Raw genomic sequence first — 14407 nt, forward strand, 5'->3', positions numbered from 1 at the left:
TTATCAATAGAATTAAATCAAGGGCCGCTACATCGCCCAGACTGGGGTTACCGGGGCCCCACCCTGAAGCCAGGCCTGGTGGCTGGGCTCTTACTGATGGGACATTGCTGGGTCCAGCCCGAAGGAGAGTCATGAGCCCACAGGGAGGAGGCCCCTTGAAGACCCAGGACATGACTATGTCTCTCAACTGGCCTGGAAATGCCTCGGTATTCCCCCACAAGAGCTGGAGGAAGTGTCTAGGAAGAGAGAAGTCTGGTCACCTCTGCTTGGGTTGCTGCCCCGTGACCCAGCCTTTGATAGGTGGAAGAAGATGGATGGATGTGAAGCTTTGTAAGATATGGAAAGAGAAATCACTGTGCCTGCCTCATGTGTTTGTCATGGTTCCAGCCTCGTTGCTGCCAGTGCTTCCTGCCGTGCTTTTATTTTGGCAGCCTTCTGTTTCCCTTTCCCGGTATGGTCACATGCACTCACCTGATTGGTTACACCTGCTTTCCCCTGGAGTATAAATACCGGCCTGCTCACCTGTTTCCCCTGCCAGATAGTCTGTTTTCAACGCCTGAACACTATCCAGCATTTATCTTGGACTGACTCTTTTGGATTTCTTGGACTCTGCCTGATCTGGACCCCGTCTCTTGCCTGACCCCCTGGTGCTGTGAGTTCTGTCTTCCCCCCCCTGCTCACGGTACCAAACCTGTACCTGGACCTGCCTGATTCCCTTTCCCGGACCTGTCCCCTTTCTACTCTGTCTACCCTGGATTCCCCCTTATTGGACCAGCCTGACCTGACCCTGCTTCCCCTCCGGTTCAGTGAGTTCTCCCTCTGTTCTGTTTCGCTCCCTTGTTGTCCCCTTTCCTGCTCTGTCTGTTTGGACTGCTTTTGTGTTTCGACCTGGATTGTCTTCCGTTGTGGATTTTGCCTGCCGGACTTAACTTCGAACTGCCTGCCTGTGTATGACCCGGATTGCCCTCGACCTCCGAGCTAGCTCTGTAGATACTGTTTGGACTATTTTCTCGTTGTGCTTGTGTGACTCTGGTGTCTCTGTCCATGTGCTCTCTGTCAGTCGGCCATTTTGGGTTTGACGTTGTCTTCCATTTTGCCCATGTGCTCTCTGTTGGTCGGCCATCTTGGATTTGAATTACTTCCGGTTTCCAACCAGACCACCATACGCACCCTACCTCATCTCCTCCCACCTGGTGACTGTTCCAGTGATTTACTGTGTTCTGTCACTTCTAAATAAACATTGTTCGCTCAGTTCTGTCCTGTCTGCTCTCTGACCATGGAGTCCATCCGGCAGCTCATGACAGTGTTACATCGTAATTAGAAAGAGCTGCTACAAAGACCAAACAACTGCTTCTTTTCTCACAGATATCATACAATCGTGGTGGATGACAATCAATAACGATTGATTTACCATTATGTATCCACTGGGATAAGTATCTGGCTTATTATGTAAGCAAAACGGGGAACCATTTACTGACAGTAAAAGCTGGATCTGAAGCCATGCTGCCCTGCTTCTTCCTGTCATCCTGCAGAGAGTCGTCACAAACACCCTGCCACAAATGCTCTTCATTAATTCTGTTTGTGTGTATGCGGATATGTGTTTTCATCAGGGTCATATTAACAGTGGCGGTGGTATTAGCACATTCTGTGGGTGTTGCCAGCTGCGGCATCTGTGCTTCCAGGGAAAAAGCCGTTCTGTATGACAGAGTAGCAATTTAAAAAAGCTCTGCTGAATGGGAATGGAGTTGGTGGCGTAAGGTCTAGGAGACCAGATACCCCAGTGGGAGTGAGGGAATCATCAGTGTTAGTCATCAGGTGTATTACTGTCTCTTACTATGACTGTGTGACATTTCATACTGCACCTATGTGCATATCACACACATTCTACAGTGAGCTCAGATACAAGGTTGTCTTTGCATAATGTCTACAATTTATGTCAGATTATATATTTGCCTTTGGGCTCGTGCAGACCAGAAGCAGAACGCAGTGTGATTTATGCAGGAGTTGCAGCAGGGTTGTGAAACGTTTTCAGTTCAGTACAGCAAATATTTTGGAGTAAAAACACACTGCATGGAGGAAAAATCAAATAGGCTGCACTCACTTTGTGAGTGGAACAACAGCACTGTAAGCGTTCTTTGAATGTTGCTTTTATAGATTCTCATACCTCTACAGTACGTGTATTTGGTGCTTTTTATTATATTGTTCATTTATGCAAGTGGATTTCAGCTACTGTTGTGACTTCTGATTGTACAACCACAATATTTCTGTAGTTGCCACAAATCACAAGCTGCTGTATACTGTATGTACTCATGCACCTGAAAGGCATTTAAAAATTCGCTAACTTGCTCTTACTGATATATTAATATATACTGTATTAGTGCATATCAAAATGACTGTATTGATACACATGTAGCATATTACGGCATCAGTTTTGGAGAAAGATTAATGTGAGTACTAGACTACCTTCACTAGCTGTGCAAAACGTACCCTGATTTTAAATGATGTGACAGAAAACTGGTGATTTAATTAAAAAAATTCAAACTTTTTTTTGCCACTCACCTACAATTAATGCAATTAGAGACTTGTGAGAGTTAAGGTTTTCTAAAGTTTTCTTAAAACGAAATGGAAAAATAAAGAGGGAAAAGTAAACGTGACTGTCTAAAAATAAAAATGTGCTTCTACATCCTGCTCTTTAAGATGTAGCTAAAGGCCTTTAATGGAGGCCGCCACATAAATGCACTCAATATATTCAAGGAGTGAAGCAGAGGCAGATAAAAAGATTCCGTTTTGAAAGTGCAGGTCTGGGATATTTTTTGAATTGTTATATTATTAAAATAGACTTGTGAATCTCAGCTGTAATTACTGTTTTCACATTCTGCTGCGAACAAAGACGACCAGGCTCCTTTGAAGGGGGGAACAAAAGTGAAATCTGCTTTAACGCATTGCCACCTTTAAAAAAAAAAAACGACTCTGGAAAAGATGAATCTGCCACACACAATACAATAATTTGATGTTGTCAATACATCTATATGTGTAACCACGATTCAAAACTACAGTAGGGACTACAATAAGACAATAAGTAGCATCTGACTAGTTTTATCTGAATGAAAATACAGGACACATAAAAACTGCTTGTTCTTAATAGTAGTAAGTGGCGGTAGCATGTTTTGTATCTACGGTTGATGTTAATCTATTGCATGTTTAAATGAACTGCAGTAAAGATGGAGATAAGATGTGAGGTAATGCAGGGGTGAGGCAAAAACAGCAGCACCTGAGAAACATACAGCAAAAGGCAATTATCAGGACAACACACGGTAAAAGCAGCAGGACAGACAAAGGATTCTAATTTAGAGTAACCTATTAAATTATGGTGTGTCATCACTGTGTCTCGTTGCAAAGATGAATATTAAGAAAGGTAGATAAATGTAATCATCATATTAATGAGAAAACATCCCAGTAAAATGGCTTAGGGGAACAAATTGTTAGTAAACAGTATTTTTGGTAACATAGCATCACTGCAGGTAAAACTGCAGGTAAAACTACAGTACATTACGTTTTTTCATCAAGCCAGGTTCTCAGTTATCTAATTTCCTCCTAATCATCTAGATTTATTTAAAGCTGTAATAACAGCAGCTCTTCTTGTCACATTATAATGGTACGTGTTTATTTTCCTGTGACATTGTGTATAATCATGTAATCCTCTTACAAGTGTTTTCTTCCACCACCAAAACAATAGCCCCCTACAGTATTTCCTCAGCATCTAATAGGACACATCCCAGAAGAACACGCGCTGAACACTTTCTTACAGTGGAAGACATCGATATAAATATCCATAAAGGGATTCTAATGAGCACAGGGTTCAGCTATCAAGTGTTTGACACTGATGTAGCGGTGGGGCTATACAAAAAAAAAACAAAACTTGCCAACACTTCTAGAGGGAATGTAAATTAGCAAAGAAATAACAAGCACTCTGTGTGCGTATGATCCTCAGAACATACGCTGACAAGCACCACGTTGAGTAAAGATTCATACTGCAAGATGGGAACATAGAATAATGCAAATAAGGCAAAACTAAATTAAATTTCTAAAAATACATCACACAGAATATGATATATTTTTAGGAAATGTCTTAACTAATTGAATATGTCACCTGACTAGGACATTATTACACTTTAAATCACTATATACACAATCTATAGAAACGAAAACAAAAACTGCACAAATGTTCACTGGTATGTTTAATTTTATTAAAAACCAAAAATTGCAATCACAATAGTTAAAAAGATACTAAAAAACATAAAAATCCTAAACTTTGTGGCTCTGAACAGAAGTACAAAAAATAAAACCTTGAGTGAGTTGAGTGTGTTGTACCTCTGGGAGTCCAGTAGGTCCCTGGGTCTAATGATGGCCTTGACCAGAGCATCTGGCCGCACCGACTTCTGAGGCGATGTCTTGGGGCTGGAGTCTGACTCTCCGCTCTCCTCGTCCCCCATGGCTTTTACATAGCTGCTGCTCCGCATCCGACGACAAGGGATCTCATCATCCTTGCAGCCGCCAGGGTAACCCCCCCACTCATCCTGGGGCACCTGAATATCACGGGGAGAGAGAAGGACAAACATGCTGCTTAGTTTGTAGAAGTATGTAGAGTGGTTCTGATGACCTTGGTTATTTCTGTTTTTCTACAAACTCCTGGGTGAAATGATTGTTTCTGCTTTCTGCTTTCTTATAAAGTAGTACAAAGAGACTTTTCTTTTTAAACTTGTCATATGTCATGTGCAGTATCTAGCATACTGTCTATACCACCACTGTGTATAGAGATCATGCTAGTCCCGTCACCTCTGCATTGCTAGAGCACAGTGACCATGCAATTTGAAAGATGATCACAGAACTGACCTTTATCACTTAGGAGGGTTGTGAAAATCTAACTGACACTGTTGTAAAAGCATTACAACTATTTCAAAAAAGGCTTTATAACATTTTCCAGTGATGAAGCATTGTGCGATTTGATAACCCACATCCTCTTCCCACATTAAAGCCTTCACACAGCTTCCACAGCTGCTGAGTTTTTGAGCTTTTCTGTAGTTTGGCCAGGTTACAAACTTCTGAAAACCTCCACAGAAACGCTGCGGAAAACGTTGGCTGGGCTGCAAATTATAATTGCTGGTAGAAGACAGCTTGAAACTAGGGAAAAGGAGCTCTCTTTGCTCACTCTATTATAGCTATCGCATATGGAAACCTGCCATTAAAACAAGCCAGACAGTTTACATGTTGCAATTTTCTTCCACTCGTTAAACCAGGTAATTGAGTATCCAGAACGCTGCTATTATCACTATTATCCCATTTAGAGTGAGAACACAGTGTCTTACTTGTACTTGCTGCTGCATACAGAATGAATATTTCACGAACAGGCAGCAAAAAGATTAACGGACCACCTTCCGTACAGGTGCTCTACTCAGCGGTGGATAACGCACTTTGACTTTAGTCTTTGGTCAGACAGGCTGTTATTGAAATCCATTTCACACAGAGCACTATAACAAATTGTGTGGAGCACAATTAACGTCTGAATCATGAGCTCACCGCAAAAGAAAAAATGTGACTCCATTATTGTACATGCCATTACTATACGAGGGAATGTTATTATATGTTTCTAACAGGCTTCTGTAGTGGATGTGGTTGTGCAGCATGTTAAAATCTGCTGGATTAGCGTCACCAACTCTTGTAACAAACAGTTGGTTCACAAAATCTCATTGCACACAATACGCACTCTCTCCTTCCCTTCCAACTCTCTTGCACAGACACTCTCATTTTGCTTTACATAAACATTACAACAGGGTTCAATTACTGCGACTACAACAGCAACAGCTGAGTCAGGGTCTTCTCCCGCCTTACAAATAAACACAGCTAGATGATACAACACGACACAGTGGTCCTCTGCACACGTTTCTCCTGCTTCTCTACCCCGTCTGCTGACTGTGTGCGATGGTCTCACTTTGGCTGGGCACGTATTTACATGTTTAATGATGTGCACTCATAAAGTATGACGCTGTCAGTAACCATTAAATTCTGCGTGGAACTTGAAATCTTCACCGATGCTGTATCCATCTGTCACTTTAACATCCTGGCAGCAGGATCAGCCACGGCAAAGTGCCAATCCACCCAGCTCTAGATTTCATTAAGTTAAACCTGACTTGGGTCCATATTTCTTTGACTTTACAGTACCTCTGCAGTCAAGCAGCGTTTTAAAATAGCCCCTCAACCACTAGAATGATTCAAATACTCAATGCAAGTATGATTATACTTGATAGCCAATCTGTGTTTTTTGAAACTTTCTGCAGTCAGTCAGTGACTAACTCTCAACTCACAGGTTCACAATGAACTAGGCGGCAGCTGAACCGGCTGCAGCAAATGTCAGGAGAAGATAGGCTGCATCCAAATGTCACTAATGCTTCAGACACATGACTCTAATCATTTTCTGATGCAAATGTCATCTTTTGGGAAATAACAATTGAAGTGTGATTATTTCTGAAAAAGAAATAAAAACAGAAATTAGTCTTTCTATGAAAAGCAGCTGGAATTCTCAACACAAAATCTTTGGTGCAAAACAATTTCGTTCAACAGTAATGAGAGTAAAATTCCTCAACAGCACTAAATGCAGCTGTTTACTGAATGCATATGCAGGAAAAAAGGTATCACTGTGACATAAATTCTACTAACAGCCAGTATTAGTACACGTCCACCCGCAATTGCTATTCCAACAAGTGTCCCATCAAATCTATATGACTTGAATAATTGATCCATGATGACTTTAATGTGACCCAGTCCTTGTTGATCTTAGAAAATGTTGGATCAAAGCAGTGTTTGAGTTTGAGCAGAGTTTCTCTCTTTTTCTTTTTACCTATTTTGTGAAGTTTAAAAGGGGAAAGGCATGATTGATGGGGATTACAGTGTATCTTCTGGGTATTTAAAGCTTGGCAGCAGACTTCACTGAAAGGCTGAGGTAATTATACCTTGAAAAGATATTGATAAATGTATATGAAGCCTAAATAGGCACACATGAATACACACCTAAGCACAAAAGGACTTATTGCAGACATGTATGCAAGAATATATAAACACACTATGATGTCTTCTATCCAAAACATGGACAGGATACACAACGTAACAGATACACACGCACACACACTCAAACACACATTCTGATAAAAGTCATTCATCTCCCCTCCAAAGACAGGCATGCACCAGCTACCAAATGGAGTCGATGGGTTAATTAAGTCTTTGAGGGGTTTGATATTTTTAGACGTCTAATTAATGAACGGAACACCAGAGGACAGGCGCAAGCTGTGGTGAGATTTGTTTAATTTGGACTTGCTGATAAACTGAAGAGATTGTAGGGTGTCTCCTTATGAAGATAAAAAAAAAAAACAGGCTGGGTAGCAGCATGCTCCTACTGACTGCTGTGAAAGCACACATGGCGTCCCAGCATGCTTTGTGCGGAGCTGAAACATCCATGCTCGTCAACATAGGCCTTGACCTAAAGGTCCCATGAAGGAAACACTTGGAATTCACGTATCATCAAGTGCAATTAGTTCATATATTTACAGGGAACTTAGATTTTTTAGTTCCCAAACGAATGTGACGCGTCCTGTGTTGACCAGCGCTCCGTTTTGAGGCTAAGACGTGAAGCTCCTTTGTGAATGTGAGCTGAAGTCTGAGGGAGCTGTGTGAAAATTCACAGCTCAAGTGTGAAGATTCTTATTTAAAGTTACATTTGCACAATAACAGAACTTTTACTTCCTTTTAATTAGCTAGATTTTGCTCGGTAAAGATCAGACATGACTTGAGGAAAATGATTTTCTCCTACATAGACTGTGTATCCAAGCTGCCTCGCCACTCTTAGCTTTGCCAATAAATAACTGGTGAAATGGCTCATATCAGTATCTCATGGCAGGATTGTGCAGACATTGGCATATTAAGAGCCTGCGTCTATCTTTTCTTCTAGAGCTTTGAAAGTTGACTCGGTAGGAAGCCACACTGAGTGTGGTGTGTATGTGTATGAGTATGTGTGTGGTGTTTATATGCTGGGCATTGGGCTAGGCAGGTCTCAGCCACCCCTCCTGCAGTGCAGCAGTGCATTTCATTGATTAACTCTGTGGCTCTGTCTATACGCAGCAACTCTCCCACTAAGAAACATAAGTCACTGTCATTAGGTGAAGAAACTCAGTTAGATGGACAGAGAGACAGAGAGAGAGGCAGGATGGTGTAGTGAAAGTGCAATAAATGGCCAAGAGAGAGAGGAAGGAAAGGAGGTGGTTGGAGAGTTCTTAAAGGTTCAATCATTGGTAATCCTACCCACCATCCTCCAGCCTCTCATTTCCTCCCACAAGATTGCTTGGATATGCTGTGTGAGACGGAACAGGTGCCTTTTTCTTCTCTCTGTCCTTCTCTTCTTCCCGTCTTGAAGGGGAGAAAGAATACATGGATTCCTTACTAGCCGACTGAACACCTACCACACGCCCACCTCCGACGCTGCTTTTCTCCGTCTTTCTCATTCACACACCCACACATGCAGCGTTTAAAAATCTGTATGGTAATCTTGTCTCCGTGTTTATTTGCAGACAGTCTATGCTGTCAAATGTCAGCATGAGAGTGTAAATAGACAGATAATAGATAATAGGACAAGGAAACAGTCATGCACTAGAAAGTGTGTGAAAAATCTGACTAAGTGAGCCCTTCCCCTTTTTATTCTAATAGCACTGGTTTAGCCAAAACCAGTATAAAGCCTATATGACAGCAGAATATTTACGTCTTTGTAGTTACAGATTAGTCACTAAGCGATCATTTTCACTGCACTCTTAAATCACACTTTAAATGACAACACATTTATAACTTAAATCATTTTCTTTAACACCCATCACCATTATCACTAAATTCATTAAGATTCACCCTCTGAGGACCATATCTGTCTCAGTGCCTGGACCAAAGCAGTGGACCTACTGACAGACTGACTTTGCTATAACTAGTCACTCTTGAAAACTTTATAACTTCATAACAAATATTATTAGATTTTCTTTACATCAAGCTCTTCAGCCAAGGTGTGTTAAGGAGAGCTGCCTCCAGAGGCCAAGGAAACGAAAAAATCTTAGATTGTTGATGGTTGATAAAAGGTAGGACGCGTGGTTCCCTCATGCTGTGATGATTGGATTGCTGCACCTACACCACACATCTCACATAAATAATTGCTGTTAATCAAATACAAATAAAATAAAACCCCTGCTTTACCTTTACTATACACTTCATTTTTATTTTTTGGCCAACTAATTGGCTCAATGTGATATTTTTTGCAACGCAGAGTACAATCTGTGGCATTTTCTTTTGTCAGAGTCAGATGGTAACATCTGTGCATCTGTTCCAAGCTAAATTTACTGGCCGAGGACAGATAAAAGGGCACTCACAGACAGACAGAGATGCAGAAGTAGGGTAATAATATATCAAGAAAACACTCCAGTGAAATGAAAATGATACAGTTCATCACAGAGGTTTAACTAAGTGAAGTATACCAATTTTACTTAACTTTAAGTAAAATGGAAATTACTTTTTTGTATATAACATCAACATGTCTCTTAGACCCCATCCCGACTGCTCAAAGATGTTTTACCTTTGATCAGCACGTCCATTTTAGATCAGATGAATCTATCTTTACTAACAGGCTTCGTACTACAGGCCTTTAAGATTTCTGTACTCAAACCTCTCCTCCAAAAGCCTGCTCTGGACTCAGGGGTTTTAGCCTTTCATAGACCAATATCCAATCTGCCCTTCACAGAAATCCTTGAAAAAGTAGTTTCAAAGCAATTATGTGACCACCTTCACAGGAATAACCTGAATGAAGATTTCCAGTTAGGATTTAGAGGACATCATAGCACAGAACCAGCACTGGATATGGTCACTAATAATTTTCTCTTAGTGACAGACAACAGACTTCTCTCTATAGTCACTTTGTTAGATGTTAGTGCTGCATTCGACATAGATCACAACAGTTTATTAAACGGATTTGAATATGTCATTGAGATTACAGAAACAGCATGAGGCTGGTTTGAATGTTCTCTATCAGATAGATTCTAGCTTGTGCACGTTCATGATGAGTTTTCTGTGCACACAAAAGTGAATTACGGAGTTCCACAGGGTTTTGTGCTTGGACCGATTCTTTTGACCCCCTTAGGCAACGGTAATAGGAAATTATTACATTTCCATTGCTATGAAGATGATTCACAGCTATATTTATACATGAAACCAGAAGAAACAAGAATGTGTAAATACATAAAGATCTTGATGTCCTCTAATGTTCTGCTCAGCTTATTTAGTTGCTAAAATTAGGAGCGTACTGTCTCAAATATATGATGACTATTGTAATTCGCTATCAATAGAAAATAGATTTTAAAATCCTTCTCCTCACATTTAAAGCACTTAACAAACGCTCCATCATATCTTAAAGACCTCACAGTTGCATTTTTCCCAGTTGAACACCTCACTTTTAGAGGACAGGCCTCCCTTATACACTGAGCTCCTCTCCACTCCTCTCATTTCTTTACCTCGTGTCTATCCATTCAAATGCCATCATTGCATGTCATTAGCTTTGTGTTTTCTCTCTCCAGTAGCTGTGTTTCCTCCTCTCTGTCTCCCTCTCTCTGTACTTTTCTGCAGGTATCCTCAGCCATGGAGCTGTATATCTCCAGAGTCCAGTTACTGGTCCTACCAACCTATCCAATGTTTTTGTGCTTGTTGTTGTTTTAGTTGCCTGCTGTTCTTTTCTCTCTCCTCTTTCCACTCACCCCAACTGGTCGAGGCAGATGGCCGCCTACCCTGAAGCCTGGTTCTGCTTGCGGTCTCTTCTGTTAAAGGGAGTTTTTTTGTCTCCACTGTCTCCTAGAGCTTGGGATTGTTGGATCTTCTATAGAATTCTGTATACAGTTATATTTTAACACTATGTGCAGCTTGCCCACACTGGAAATGTTAAAGCCACGACTGACTAGAAAAAGGACTGGTGCAGACCCACATACGGCTAAATTCTAAGTTTACATCCATACTATACTATTTCTAATAGTACATTTCTGTATTTCTAACTATTATTTGGAAAATTATATTTCTAAATACCGGAGAAGACATTTCCTTCCCAGTTTGCTGTCACAGTTGGTAATGCACTGGTCCAAGTTGAACACTGACAGTGTACTATTCATAACAAATCCCCCCCCCACTGTCTAGAGGGCTATCCTTGTCAAGCTCAGTGAGCAACTGGCTGACACTGGAGGTTTGTCAGCTCATCATCATAAAAGCTTGCTGCTGCTATCTTCCTTCAGCTGACACTGGCATTATCTTCTTCTCCACCTATAAAACCACCACACATTCATACATTTTTTGCATTGCTCATTTGTCTTATCTGCACACCGATTTCCATACTCAATTACTATAATGCTTATTATATTTATATCAACTGACTCTCATGTGTGAATCCCTTTTGTTAAAATCCCTGAATCAATTTGTGACAGTTCACATTAGCCGATACACCTGAGGTGTGTGACATTAACAGGAAAGCCACTGGTAGATCGTACAGTTTATCAACCATCAATTTACATTACTTTTGCCTTCATCTGCATTTCTTCAGCTTCTGTCAAAGCAGCAATAATTAATTTTTGGCCACTTGGGGGCAGGGAAATATCAAAACAAGGCTTCAGATAGGGAAACCATCATTATTCACTACAACCTCATCTGGGAACACCTAACCCAGGTAATCTGCAGTGGATTGGACAGGGATCGTTGGGAATTAAAGATAATACAGTAATTGTCAGTAATCCTCTATTTAAAAAAAAGAGGAACGTGTTTTCCAAACATTTGACACTGCAAAGTCAAAGTTATGGACTCAACTTGCACCAAATAAACTGAGCTGTTCAGGTTAAATACACTTCCAAAAAAAACCTCACACACGTTTGTGGACCATCTTTTGTTCTGATTACAGTGGTGTCATATCAATACACCAATGTCACAACATTTATTCCCCTCCAGAGTTGCATGAATTTTTCGCCAATATCTTGTATTGATGATGGGAGAGTCAAACTGCTGTGCAAAGTTTTCTCCACACATCCCAAAGATTCTCAGTGGGGTTAAGGTCTGGAAAAATTATATTTCATGCTCCCTGAACCTCTCTTTCACAATATGAGCCTAATGAATCCTGACATTGTCATCCTAGAATATGTCTGTGCCATCAGGGAAGAAAATATCCATTGATTGATTAATAACCTGGTCGTTCAGTATATTCAGGTATTCAGCTGACCTCATTCTTTAGGCACATAAAGTTGCTGAACCTAGACCTGACCAACTACAGCAACCCCAGATCATAGCACTGCTCCCAGAGGCTTGTACAGCGGACACTAAGCATGATGGGTGCATCACATCACCTGCCTCTCTTCTTACTCTGATGTGCTCATCAGGGTAAATCTGGACAAGCAGTGTAAGAAAACACTATTAAAGCAGCAAATATAGACTATAAACCCTCCCAGAATTAGGATGCTATTATAGTTAGTCATAATTACTGATTTGGCTTGAGTGAGCAGTACCACACAGAAAATATATTCAATCCAATTCAGTTCTATTTGTATAGCGCTAAATCACAACAGATGCCATCTCAAGGCTCTTTACATTGTATACGAGAGAATGTTCTTAACAATTGACTATTAAATGGTTATAACATGACAACGTCCTTGTAGAAACAAAGGAAACTTGAGGTTTGAGATAATAAAACACAAATATGAGCAGATGCTGTTTGACACAGCTGTGCCCACAAAGCCACCTCAGGCAACAGAGATGAGCCACATTTAACTGATCCTGGGGTTCCTGGGACAAAGTCTTCCTAAGTGTTGGTTCATGGTCTGACAGCTATCTGGGAACTCATTAATGAAAAAGCTAGGAAACCCCTGTGTGTGTAGGTGTGTTGCAGTAGTTTTCCGTCACAGTGCCAGTTTTGTTTCTGCTGCTTTGCGTTTCCCTTTTGTATTTTAATCACCACCCTTTCAAGCTCCATCTTTGGCAAGCCAACATGGCAATTAATTGGCTTATTAAATCCCACTGCAATGCCCTATCAGCAAAACTATCAAAGACTAATCCTCCCTTTGTACTAGTACTGTACGCAGGGAGAGAAGAGAGTAGCATTTGCTGGAGTAGCTGACTTAATCAGGACTGAGAGCTGTCAGTAAAAAAAGTTATTGTGGTGTGAAGTTCCAGGCTGGGTGCAAAGAATATGGAGGAGGCATGGATTACAGCTGTCGCTGCAGCGGGTTTGGTTACATATGTCATTTGAGAGAATGTGTAAGAACAAGGGAAACATGGCAGTCCAAACACTTCTGTGCACATAATACAGAATTTTTAATTTCTCCAACGTAGCCTGCCACCAACAAATGGCACAGTAATGTGTGTGTGTGTTGGGGGCAATTTGTGAAATTAATGTGCAACAGAAAGAGAGAGATTGCTGATGCCAAGTATCATTAATAATCTATCTATGTCTTCACCGATGCCCAGTTAATCGATCTTTTGGCAGTACACACAAGCTGACCCCACTATCACATGGGGAGAGTCAAACACACCTGCTGCATACATCTCCACATACACACAAACAAACACACACACACACATTAACGTACAGACATATCAGGAAGACACATCCTTCTGTATGTGGTCTCATACTTTTAAACTTGAAGTTTCCCATTCCCTCTGTCATCAACCAAGGACGCAAACAAGGTGACTAGCACATCATCAAACCATCTGGTGTGTGATAAAAAGCAAAGAAGCATCCCACACCCTATTACACACACACCACACCACCACACACACACTCTCCTTGGATATAATCTATGTTGTTACAATGCAGACACTTGTGGATAATCCCAATTCAGCAACAGCAGGAAGTGAAACCTTCTCAGTGTGACCCCTCGGTGTGCGTAGAGTGTCATTTCTGGATATTAACGCTACCTCTCTGCCTGAGTGTTTGTGATGATGAGTAACAACAGTAGCCATGGGGTGCAAAAACAGCCACCTCGTTTGCTGTTTCTTTCTCATTCACAGAGGCACAGAGCTCAGTGCATATCCAACTTTCTCTGCCTCTCTCCTTCCATATATCTTCCAGCACTCTGGGAGGGCACTTATTTTCCTCTGGGGAGGGAAGATGTGTCACCCTGCATGGATTGGATTGATAAAACTTAGAGCTAAATATAGCCCTGCGGCAGAAAGTAGGAGAGGAGGATATTTTTAGAAGTGTTTATAGTGCTGTGACTCGGACACTACCTCAGCTGAATGACCAAATGGAAGTAAGGGAGGGGGGGTGGGGGGGGGGGGGGGCTGCTGAGCACTCTCCTATTGAAAGATT

At 41.2% G+C, this 14407-nt stretch overlaps 1 protein-coding gene across 1 annotated transcript in view; it reads right to left on the bottom strand.

The window, feature by feature from the left end:
• The window catches only part of dlgap2a (discs, large (Drosophila) homolog-associated protein 2a), a 119264-nt gene that overhangs the window by 24142 nt on the left and 80715 nt on the right, over positions 1-14407 (bottom strand). Inside the window, exon 5 of the mRNA XM_026353774.1 lies at positions 4372-4586. Coding sequence (XP_026209559.1) covers positions 4372-4586 — 215 coding nt within the window. The remainder of the gene's footprint in view (positions 1-4371; positions 4587-14407) is intronic.

Source organism: Anabas testudineus, chromosome 12 (assembly GCF_900324465.2).
Source record: "Anabas testudineus chromosome 12, fAnaTes1.2, whole genome shotgun sequence".
Taxonomy (NCBI): domain Eukaryota; kingdom Metazoa; phylum Chordata; class Actinopteri; order Anabantiformes; family Anabantidae; genus Anabas; species Anabas testudineus.